Source organism: Bombina bombina, unplaced genomic scaffold, assembly GCF_027579735.1.
Source record: "Bombina bombina isolate aBomBom1 unplaced genomic scaffold, aBomBom1.pri scaffold_1633, whole genome shotgun sequence".
NCBI classification, from domain to species: Eukaryota; Metazoa; Chordata; class Amphibia; order Anura; family Bombinatoridae; genus Bombina; species Bombina bombina.
This window is the reverse complement of record NW_026512991.1, coordinates 2310-15189: the sequence shown is the minus strand read 5'-3', so window position 1 is coordinate 15189 and position 12880 is coordinate 2310. Positions and strand designations below refer to the sequence as shown.

Sequence of the window (12880 nt, the reverse complement as noted above, 5' to 3'; positions counted from 1 at the left end):
CAGGCTTGGGCAAGAGATGTTCTGGATCCTTGGGCGCTAGAAATAGTCTCCCAGGGTTATCTTCTGGAATTCAAGGGACTTCCCCCAAGGGGAAGGTTCCACAGGTCTCAGTTGTCTTCAGACCACATAAAAAGACAGGCGTTCTTACATTGTGTAGAAGACCTGTTAAAAATGGGAGTGATTCATCCTGTTCCATTGAGAGAACAAGGGATGGGGTTCTACTCCAATCTGTTCATAGTTCCCAAAAAAGAGGGAACGTTCAGACCAATCCTAGATCTCAAGATCTTAAACAAATTTCTCAAGGTCCCATCTTTCAAGATGGAAACCATTCGAACTATCCTTCCTTCCATCCAGGAAGGTCAATTCATGACCACGGTGGATTTAAAGGATGCGTATCTACATATTCCTATCCACAAGGAACATCATCGGTTCCTAAGGTTTGCATTCCTGGACAAACATTACCAGTTCGTGGCGCTTCCTTTCGGATTAGCCACTGCTCCAAGGATTTTCACAAAGGTACTAGGGTCCCTTCTAGCTGTGCTAAGACCAAGGGGCATTGCAGTTGTACCTTACCTGGACGACATTCTGATTCAAGCGTCGTCCCTCCCTCGAGCAAAGGCTCACACGGACATCGTCCTGGCCTTTCTCAGATCGCACGGCTGGAAAGTGAACGTGGAAAAGAGTTCTCTATCCCCGTCAACAAGGGTTCCCTTCTTGGGAACAATTATAGACTCCTCAGAAATGAGGATTTTTCTAACAGAGGCCAGAAAGACAAAGCTTCTGGACTCTTGTCGAATACTTCATTCCGTTCCTCTTCCTTCCGTAGCTCAGTGCATGGAAGTGATCGGGTTGATGGTAGCGACAATGGACATAGTTCCTTTTGCGCGCATTCATCTAAGACCATTACAAGAGGACCAGAGACTCACTCCGTTGGTGGCTGTCCCTGGACAACCTGTCACGAGGGATGACATTCCACAGACCAGAGTGGGTCATTGTCACGACCGACGCCAGTCTGATGGGCTGGGGCGCGGTCTGGGGATCCCTGAAAGCTCAGGGTCTTTGGTCTCGGGAAGAATCTCTTCTACCGATAAATATTCTGGAACTGAGAGCGATATTCAATGCTCTCAAGGCTTGGCCTCAGCTAGCGAGGACCAAGTTCATACGGTTTCAATCAGACAACATGACGACTGTTGCGTACATCAACCATCAGGGGGGAACAAGGAGTTCCCTAGCGATGGAAGAAGTGACCAAGATTATTCTATGGGCGGAGTCTCACTCCTGCCACCTGTCTGCTATCCACATCCCGGGAGTGGAAAATTGGGAAGCGGATTTTCTGAGTCGTCAGACATTGCATCCGGGGGAGTGGGAACTCCATCCGGAAATCTTTGCCCAAGTCACTCAACTTTGGGGCATTCCAGACATGGATCTGATGGCCTCTCGTCAGAACTTCCAAGTTCCTTGCTACGGGTCCAGATCCAGGGATCCCAAGGCGGCTCTAGTGGATGCACTAGTAGCACCTTGGACCTTCAAACTAGCTTATGTGTTCCCGCCGTTTCCTCTCATCCCCAGGCTGGTAGCCAGGATCAATCAGGAGAGGGCGTCGGTGATCTTGATAGCTCCTGCGTGGCCACGCAGGACTTGGTATGCAGATCTGGTGAATATGTCATCGGCTCCACCTTGGAAGCTACCTTTGAGACGAGACCTTCTTGTTCAGGGTCCGTTCGAACATCCGAATCTGGTTTCACTCCAGCTGACTGCTTGGAGATTGACCGCTTGATTTTATCGAAGCGAGGTTTCTCAGATTCTGTTATCGATACTCTTGTTCAGGCCAGAAAGCCTGTAACTAGAAAGATTTACCACAAAATTTGGAAAAAATATATCTGTTGGTGTGAATCTAAAGGATTCCCTTGGGACAAGGTTAAGATTCCTAGGATTCTATCCTTCCTTCAAGAAGGATTGGAAAAAGGATTATCGGCAAGTTCCCTGAAGGGACAGATTTCTGCCTTGTCGGTGTTACTTCACAAAAAACTGGCAGCTGTGCCAGATGTTCAAGCCTTTGTTCAGGCTCTGGTTAGAATCAAGCCTGTTTACAAACCTTTGACTCCTCCTTGGAGTCTCAATCTAGTTCTTTCAGTTCTTCAGGGGGTTCCGTTTGAACCCTTACATTCCGTTGATATTAAGTTATTATCTTGGAAAGTTTTGTTTTTAGTTGCAATTTCTTCTGCTAGAAGAGTTTCAGAATTATCTGCTCTGCAGTGTTCTCCTCCTTATCTGGTGTTCCATGCAGATAAGGTGGTTTTACGTACTAAACCTGGTTTTCTTCCAAAAGTTGTTTCTAACAAAAACATTAACCAGGAGATTATCGTACCTTCTCTGTGTCCGAAACCAGTTTCAAAGAAGGAACGCTTGTTGCACAATTTGGATGTTGTTCGCGCTCTAAAATTCTATTTAGATGCTACAAAGGATTTTAGACAAACATCTTCCCTGTTTGTTGTTTATTCAGGTAAAAGGAGAGGTCAAAAAGCAACTTCTACCTCTCTCTCTTTTTGGATTAAAAGCATCATCAGATTGGCTTACGAGACTGCCGGACGGCAGCCTCCCGAAAGAATCACGGCTCATTCCACTAGGGCTGTGGCTTCCACATGGGCCTTCAAGAACGAGGCTTCTGTTGATCAGATATGTAGGGCAGCGACTTGGTCTTCACTGCACACTTTTACCAAATTTTACAAGTTTGATACTTTTGCTTCTTCTGAGGCTATTTTTGGGAGAAAGGTTTTGCAAGCCGTGGTGCCTTCCATTTAGGTGACCTGATTTGCTCCCTCCCTTCATCCGTGTCCTAAAGCTTTGGTATTGGTTCCCACAAGTAAGGATGACGCCGTGGACCGGACACACCTATGTTGGAGAAAACAGAATTTATGTTTACCTGATAAATTTCTTTCTCCAACGGTGTGTCCGGTCCACGGCCCGCCCTGGTTTTTTAATCAGGTCTGATAATTTATTTTCTTTAACTACAGTCACCACGGTACCATATGGTTTCTCCTATGCTATTATTCCTCCTTAACGTCGGTCGAATGACTGGGGTAGGCGGAGCCTAGGAGGGATCATGTGACCAGCTTTGCTGGGCTCTTTGCCATTTCCTGTTGGGGAAGAGAATATCCCACAAGTAAGGATGACGCCGTGGACCGGACACACCGTTGGAGAAAGAAATTTATCAGGTAAACATAAATTCTGTTTTTACCGCTGTTGCTATAATGCTGTCAAGTATTCCTATGTTGTGATCATGTTTTCTGTGGAATGTGCATATAATACTAGATAATAGATTTGTGTAACTATTGTAGGCATATAAGTTAACATAGCATTGATAATCATGCCAGTTAAGACATTAAGACTCCAGCGATAAGTACATGAGGAGAAATACATTGCGAGTGTGCCATCCACCCCTTTAACAGCAGAACCGTGGATATCTTTCTGTATAATGTGTATATAAAATATGCAAACAGGTTTGTGTAGATATTATAAACATACAACTAAACAATTTACTTTTAAAACACTACAATAAATGGCATATGAATGGATGATGCATTATGTATAGGCTATTTTCACTTTAGGTTTAACTGCAGAAACCTTAATATCTGTAGGGAGGGTGACCGGGAGATAATGGGTACGTCTTTTTCTCTGTTTGAAAAGTCTTATAACTGAGTCAGCGTGTGATGTCGTTGCGAGGCTCAATTCCCATGCCGGACCATATGGTGTGGTGTAGATCCCCTTCTGTATAGTGAAATCCGGGCCCACCGTCCGGAGTGAGGTTTTGAGACAAGGGACATAATGTCTGAGTCCATGGCCTCCTTAGGGTCCCCCTCTAGCCCCCAGGTTAGTTGCCCAGGCTAGCTCAGAGATCTGTCCTTTCCGCAAGCTCAGTCTTGCTGTTCTATTATGGCCTTGTTTTGGTTGTATAATAGGAAGGGGCCCCCACTTACCAGCGTGGGTATACATTATAGTGGTATCTGAACTTTTCAGCTGATAGCAGGTTAGTATTGATGTAGATTTCAGCTCAGATTGATGGCCAGAATGTTCCCGCTTCTGTGGATCCGGTGGTATTGGGTGGTGTACTGCTTTAGCATTGTACCAGTATGCACTCTCTATTGTTTTATAGTTGTCGTCCGACTTTAGCTGTGAAATTATTGTTACCAACTTGCCGTGTGGCCGGTCACTGGCGCATAGTGCTGGTCGGTCTCTTTAAGCTTTGAGGCTGTCAGGCTTGTAATTTGTAGGCTGTTGCCTTGTGGATTCTTCGGGTTTTGTGGCATCTATAATGAGTTGTAGTTCGCGTTCTGATAGTGCTTTGTCAATTAGGGTTTGCATCATGGCTTTTATTTTGGCGAGTCGGAAGTCAATTATGTCAGGAAGATCGTTTACCCGCATGGCGGTATTTGGATGCAGCATTTTCCTCCGTAGTATATTTGTACCGTGCATGGGTTTATAGCTGTTCTTAGAGGCAATGGATGCTGTTAGAGCTTTGGAGGCCCATTTATCAAGCTCTGTATGGAGCTTGAGGGCCCGTGTTTCTGGTGAGCCTAAAGACAGCTGCTCCATAACCTGTCCGCCTGCTCTGAGGAGGCGGACCAGACAGAGATCGCCGCAGTTCAACCCGATCGGGTTGATTGACACCCCCTGCTGGCGGCCGTGAATATGCAGGGGGTGGTGTTGCACCAGCAGCTCACAAGAGCTGCTGGTGCAATGCTGAATACGGAGAGCGTATTGCTCTCCGCATTCAGCGAGGTCTGTCGGACCTGATCCGCACTGTCGGATCAGGTCCGACAGACCATTAATAAATAGGCCTCAATGTATGTTATTTTAGTTTCGTTATATAACCAGTTCTGGTGGAATACTCCGGGTAACCGGTGGTGGTGGTGGGGGGGGCGGGGTGGTGCTGCCTGCGAGTTTTCCGCCGCTGCAGCCCTCAACTGTCCTGTTCCAACTCTGGGGTCATTAATACAGCAACGTAATGAGGCTTAGATGATATAGGCGTACGAAATCAGTAGTTTTGTGTATACAGGTATACGGTAGATGCTGTGGTTTTAGGGGGCAATTGGCAGATTACTGCCTCTTCTCCCGAAGCTCCGGAAAGATGACACTGCTAGGACACGCCCCCACTTTTGTTGATTATGCCTTTTTCAAAACTTAAATGAAGGAAATGATACCTTTTTGCCCCTTTGAATTAAAGGTTTCCATGAAGCCTGAAATTAAAATTAGTAGTTTTTTTTTTTTTTTAAACCCTTAACAGCACAGCCGTATCTTGTACGACACGTGTCCTTAAGTTTTTTTTTTTTTTTTATCCCTAGTAAAAGCGCTAGTCTCAGCAAAAGCAGTGAGACACACTATTACTATATAACTCCCTTAATGTGAAATTGACAGCTGATGTTGTCTGGCGTTAAGGGGTTAAGATGATCTTCATTTAAATGGAGATGAAAGTCAAATTTTAAACTTTCATAATTCAGATAAAACATGCAATTTTATGAGACTTTTAAATTTACATTTGGTACAAGATGTACTTTGTTCTTTTGGTATCCTTTTGTTGAAAAGCATATCTAGGTAGGTTCATAAACAGCAATGGACCACTAGGAGCTGATGATTGGTGTCTTTGCAGATGTTAAACACATAGTTATATGCAAGTAATAGTGCAAAAATAAAATGCTCTTATATATTAGCGCATTTTCTTTTTTGCACTTTTATGCCTATTTTATCTATATTGCTTTATAGATACTATTTACTAAAAACACATCCAATCCAGAATTATTACTTTTTTATTGTCTTTCTTGTAATTCAATTCAGTTCTATTTACATAGATTTTAAATGTGTATAATTGTATAAGGTTATTTATGTAAATCCTTTTTTTTTTTTTTTTTTTTTTTTTTTTAAAGATTACAGTTTTTGGAACTCCTGCCGAGGAAGAAGGAGGAGGCAAAATAGACCTTCTAGAAGCTGGTGCATTTGATGACATTGATGTTGTTTTTATGGCCCACCCATCACAAGAAGATGCAGCATATTTGCCAGATGTTGCCGAACATGAGTGAGTAATATCGTGCTGATAAATTATAAACCATGAATTAAACCTGCTCATTAACCCCTTAATGACCACAGCACTTTTCCATTTTCTGTCCGTTTGGTACCAAGGCTATTTTTACATTTCTGCAGTGTTTGTGTTTAGCTGTAATTTTCCTCTTACTCATTTACTGTACCCACACATATTATATATCGTTTTTCTCGCCATTAAATGGACTTTCTAAAGATACCATTATTTTCATCATATCTTATAATTTACTATAAAATGTTTTATAAAATATGAGGAAAAAATAGAAAAAAACACACTTTTTCTAACTTTGACCCTCAAAATCTGTTACACATCTACAACCACCAAAAAACACCCATGCTAAATAGTTTCTAAATTTTGTCCTGAGTTTAGAAATACCCAATGTTTACAAGTTCTTTGCTTTTTTTGTAAACTATAGGGCCATAAATACAAGTAGCACTTTGCTATTTCCAAACCATTTCTTTTCAAAATTAGCGATAGTTACATTAGAGCACTGATATCTTTCAGGAATCTCTGAATATCCATTGACATGTATATATTTTTTTTTAGTAGACATCCCAAAGTATTGATCTAGGCCCGTTTTGGTATATTTCATGCCACCATTTCACCGTCAAATGCAATCAAATACAAAAAAATCGTTCACTTTTCACAAATTTTTTCACAAACTTTTGGTTTCTAACTTAAATTATTTACAAACAGCGTGTGCAATTATGGCATAAATGGTTGTAAATTCTTCTCTGGGATCCCCTTTGTTCAGAAATAGCAGACATATATGACTTTGGTGTTGCTTTTTGGTAATTAGAAGGCCGCTAAATGCCACTGCGCACCACACGTTTATTATGCCCAGCAGTGAAGGGGTTAATTAGGGAGCATGTAGGGAGCTTTTTGGGGTAGTTTTAGCTTTAGTGTAGTGTAGTAGACAACCCCAAGTATTGATCTAGGCCAATTTTGGTATATTTCATGCCACCATTTCACCGCCAAATGCGATCAAATTAAAAAAAACGTTAATTTTTTCTCAATTTTAGGTTTCTCACTGAAATTATTTACAAACAGCTTCTGCAATTATGGCACAAATGGTTGTAAATGCTTCTCTGGGATCCCCTTTGTTCAGAAATAGCAGACATATATGGCTTTGGCATTGCTTTTTGGTAATTAGAAGGCCTCTAAATGCCGCTGCGCATCACACGTGTATTATGGCTAGCAGTGAAGGGGTTAATTATGTAGCTTGTAGGGAGCTTGCAGGGTTAATTTTAGCTTTAGTGTAGAGCTCAGCCTCCCACCTGAAACATCAGACCCCCTGATCCCTCCCAAACAGCTCTCTTCCCTCCCCCACCCCACAATTGTCCCCGCCATCTTAAGTACTGGCAGAAACTCTGCCAGTACTAAAATAAAAGGTATTTGGCCCTTTTTAAAAAAAAAAAAAAAGCATATTTACATATGCTGATGTGTAGGATCCCCCCTTAGACCCCAACCTCACTGATCCCCCACCAAACTGCTCTCTAACCCTTCCCCTCTGCAATAATGGGCGCCATTTTGGGTACTGGCAGCTGTCTGCCAGTACCCAGTTTTGTAACAAAATGTGCCTTTTTTTAAAAAATGTTTTCCCTTTTCTGTAGTGTAGCTTTCCCCCCCCACCGAGACCAACCCCCAACCCCTTCCAGGTCCCTTAGATGATATTTTACAGTAATGGTGTTTTTAATTTTTAACCTTTTTTTTTTTCTGTAGTGTAGCGGTTCCCACCCGCTCCCGCCCCGTGCACGCGCCCGCCCACCACCCCCGCGCGCGCTCCCGTGCGCGCCCCCGTAGCTCCCGATCCCGCCCCCCTCCACTCCACACTGAGCACCGATGGCCGCCCACCCGCCTCCCACGTAAGCTCCCACCCACCAACGATACCGGCCACCGATGTCCGGTGCAGAGAGGGCCACAGAGTGGCTCTCTCTGCATCGGATGGCCAAGGGTGGTTATTGCAGGATGCCTCCATATCGAGGCATCACTGCAATAACCGGAAAGCAGCTGGAAGCGAGCAGGATCCAGACCAAGGACATACGCCACACGTCCTCGGTCATTAACTGTCTTTTTTTTGAGGACGTGTGGCGTACGTCCTTGGTCGTTAAGGGGTTAAAATATTCCACCTTAATAAAAAATAAAATGCATACAGGTCTGGAAATTGCTCTTTGTCCACTGTTGGTAAGAAAATGTAGTGCACAAGAAGAAATTATGCTTTTTAGGCCTTTTCCTGTCTTTGACTTTGAGTGTACTGGTAAATTATCGCCCTGACTTATAATCTAAAGTGTATAACTATACATAGGCTAACAAACTATTTAAATTATTCATAAATACTTATTAGTCCTGACACAGATCAGTAGTCAGAAGGAACATAAAAATTTACGTGAACAAATTTCAATATTGAAAGAAACATTCTAGTAAAACATTATTACTCTTAAAGCAATAGATTTTACTGCTCAGAGCATATGTGCATATCCCAATGCATCTGTATTTAAACATGTGTGCTCAGAGAGCACATATTGCTTTGGCATCATCTCTGATGACTGCATTGTTAAAGGGACAGTCTACACCAGAATTTTTATTGTTTTAAAAGATAGATAATTCCTTTTATTACCCATTCCCCAGTTTTGCATAACCAACACAGTTATATTAATATACTTTTTACCTCTGTGATTGCCTTGTATCTAAGCCTCTGCAAACTGCCCTCTTATTTCAGTTCTTTTGACAGACTTGCATTTTAGCCAATCAGTACTGACTCCTAAGTAACTCCACATGCATGAGGACATTGTTAACTATATGATACACATGAACTAACACCTTCTAGTGGTGAAAAACTGTCATTAGCATATGAACCTCCGAGGTTTAGCTTTCAACTAAGAATACCAAGAGAACAAAGCAAAATTGGTGATAAAAGTTAATTGGAAAGTTGTTTAAAATGACATGCCCTATATGAATCATGAAAGTTTATTTTGGACTAGACTGTCCCTTTAAGCACTTATGACATTCTGTATGATTTTCCCAACCTTTGTACTTAAACTAAGACATTCTCATGTCTATGGCTCAGTTTGTTCTACATGTTCCTTATGGTGCAGATAAATTCCTTTAGATTGTAAGCTCTCTTTTGAGCAGGGCCTTTATTATTGTTTGCTCTCTGTTCCCTAATTCACACAAATTTAGCAATTTTAATGACCCATCTGTATTAATACTGTCCAGTTCTGTGTAAGCTGTTGAAGCATTAAAAACAATATTGTGTGTCTTTTCCCTTTGAACAATCACACAGCTCTAGTGATTTTTACCAAAATCCTGGTGGCTCTTCTGGCATAGATTAGCTCACCAGGAATATTTGTGGTTTATTAACTAGACCAGCGATGCTAAAACCTGTGGTACGGTACGCGGCGGACCGGTTAGGGGTACACGAAAATATTGTTGGTAATGGCGGAAGATGCAGGGGTAGGGTCGGGGGGAAACACTCAATGGGTCATCAACTAATAACCATTGTGGAACTGTGGAAGAAAGGAGCGATCAGCCGGAAAGTGACAAGTGAAGTCCTGGCCTTCCATATATTCAGATAGGAGCCCCTGCACCTGAAATATGAGGACCGGGTGTGGATGTCTCTGGTCCACAAATTATCACCCTGTGTCACCAGATAGCTTAGGCTCCTGCTCAACCCACCCCGTGCCGTGCACAAAATTTTGACTGCAAATCAAAATTTAATCCTGTTGATACACGTACATTTGTATGCCACTCAGGTATAGCTTACCTTAAACTATTTGTTATCAGGGTATTGTCAGATATTAATAAACTATTTATTATATGGGTTTACCTTGATAATAGTTTATTAATACCTGACAATACCCTGATAATAGTTTATTAATACCAGATAATAGTTTATTTATACTTGACAATACCCTGATAAGAAATAGTTTAAATTGAAAAACAACAACTTTTTTGAGGGCTGGGTGGGGGTAATGAAGAGAGGGGTACTCATAAATGAAAAGCCTAATCAAGGGGTACGGGAGAGAAAAAAGGTTGGTAACCGCTGAACTAGACTATATCCTTATTAATGCTTTGACTCCAGATTATGAGATGATTGTATCTACAGTAACTGCATTTTCTAGCTATCTACAGTACAAACGCAACTCCATCGACTTGTCTTGGACAATTCTCACACTTTGGGTGAGGTCAGCCTTTACCTTTAGTTGGTGTCTGGTAAAAACACTATACTGCAAAGAAAGGTGTTTATTTTTTTATTTTTATTTTTTTTCTGTTGCACAATTAGACTGTCATTTACACTGCTACCAGTCTCCACAGTAGTTTGAAATAATCTCAGAGGAGGTTAACTCTGAAGTCCTCACTCTCCATTAATGTTGTTGAGCTTAGAGAATTTTCTTTTAGTTTTGAAGACCTTAGATTCATTTCAGTCCTTTTGAATTCAATCATCCAACAATATTGTAGCAACATACCCAATTCACAAAGGGATCCAACTAGGTATGTGATTAAGGAAGCTGTTGGCATTCTATCATGGGCAGCAAATGATCTTGGTGCAATTTCTGCCACTCTCATTCCAGCTCATCTGAAGTATAAAACAGCTTCTTTGAGAGACTTCAAATGGTTCCTCCAGCAGAGTGATGTCTCCATATGATTTTGTTTTCCTTCAAATTTTATAAAGTTTTATTGAAACATTAACAAAATATAAACCATGCAAAAGTACCAAAAAGAAGTCAATCAATATAGATTTGTGTATAAAACAGTAAACAAAATATGAATGCAGTATTTCCTATAAATTCCAAGTTTCTCTACTAAGCAGCACTAAACACTTTAAATAACATGCCAAAATACAGTTAGACAGTCTAGTCATGATAGAGCCTAACATTTGAACTGTAAACATAGACAAAACTCATAGGATAGTAACTGCAGAAATGAAACCTTGTAATTACACAAAGTAATAAGTGAAAAACAAAATGTGTACAATGTGCAACAAAAATAGAATATAATGTCCAAGGGGTCTTCTGTTGTAGTGTACTCAAAAAATAGTGAAGTCCTGTATGATATATAACAGAAGTAAAGAAAGGAGCCTTACTCATGCAGCATATAGCTATGATTTGGCTCTAAGTTAAATAGTCCATGTATTACATCCTTGCTGTATAATAGGAGATGTGGGACTCGCATAGCGTTAAATATTTATTAGATAATTTAAAATCACTTGGGTACAAAAAGAGAACAAACAGCAAAACATCATTGACCACAGCATCTGTAGTGAGTGGTTAGACAGTTCTACAAAAGTCCCAACCCTGCTTGTGAAGTATGTGATGATTTTAAAGGGTTTTATAAATGTAGACGTATAGTTTGTAAAAGTTTCTCCTGTCAAAATATAAAGAGTTTAAAGAGATTAATAGTTTTATGGGTATTAAAAAAAATCATTCCACATTGGCAGGGAGGCAATTTGACTAATATATTTTAAGTAAATTGGAAATGCAATGGATATTTAAACTAACCACCCTTACCCCAATTTTTTAAACTAATCATCTCTTTGCAGTTTTTATTTTTTGTTAATCCAAGTTCACCTGTGACAAAAAGTTCAGCTGGGGGACTTTTAAGGACCTAGCATGAATGAACAGCACTATTGAGTATAACCTTTCCATCTGGCAATATATTGCTAGCCTAAAATACACTTTCTTGTTTTGGATTCTGTGAATAAAAAATCACAAAAAGAGGGCGCCTTATAGTGTAACACTGTGATGTCACAGTTTGGATACACCATTTTTGTTCAAGAACCATACTCCCAAATATGGCAGCACCCTATAGTGCTGAGTAGAACAGACTGGGATCTCTGTGTCCTAGCTCACTGATCCTTGGTGCAGGATAATACTCCTCTTTGTAGCGCCTGATAACAGCTCAGGACAAAAAAGGCTCAGGCTTCCAGTATGATGAATACAAGATTTAATAAAATGACAACAATAAAAACTGTGGGTGTGACAACAACCCAAAGTATATAAAAACAATGTGTGAGAACAGTTGAAACGCGTTTCTCAGCTATACTAACTGTTCCATCAGGCATCTGTTTTTTGCCTGGAAGCACTGGCTGAGAAGCACATTTTAATAAAAAAGGGCTTTAAAGGATCTACCAGCACCTTAGTAGAAACCATGAATTGTTGATAACTAATGTAAATGAATTAGCAGACATTGCAACAAATATGTGTAATTGTTCCCACCCCGTTACACCCTCTCCAGCGAGCTGCACTAGATGTAGGGTATATAGTAACAAGTATAATTTGATTTCAATACCATCTACAAAGTAGTTTCATGTTCATTCCGTTAGGTTTACAGAAAAAAAAGATACACTCATCTACTTAAATATCTATAGGCATGGACATGTAACTCTTCATCCAACTTCTATAAGATGGATGTTTGTGAGAGTGGTGAGCCAGTAGCAATTTGCATTCTAAAGATAAGATCCCCTGTGTGTGGTATAGCATAAAGACTTAACCCCTTAGTGATCACAGCACTTTTCCATTTTCTTACCGTTTGGGACCAGGGCTATTTTTACATTTCTGCTGTGTTTGTGTTTAGCTGTAATTTTCCTCTTACTCATTTACTGTACCCACACATTATATACTGTTTTTCTCGCCATTTAATGGACTTTCTAAAGATACCGTTATTTTCATCATATCTTATAATTTACTATAGAAAAAAATATAAAATATGATGAAAAAATTGAAAAAAACACTTTTTCTAACTTTGACCCCCAAAATCTTTTACACATCTACAACCACCAAAAAAACA

At 40.6% G+C, this 12880-nt stretch overlaps 1 protein-coding gene across 1 annotated transcript in view; it reads left to right on the top strand.

Annotated features, from left to right (window-relative positions):
• The window catches only part of LOC128644658 (peptidase M20 domain-containing protein 2-like), a 30094-nt gene extending 22916 nt beyond the window's left edge, over positions 1–7178 (top strand). Inside the window, exon 2 of the mRNA XM_053697182.1 lies at positions 5922–7178. Coding sequence (XP_053553157.1) covers positions 5922–6074 — 153 coding nt within the window. The 3' untranslated portion in view covers positions 6075–7178. The remainder of the gene's footprint in view (positions 1–5921) is intronic.
• The last annotated feature ends 5702 nt before the right edge of the window (positions 7179–12880 follow it).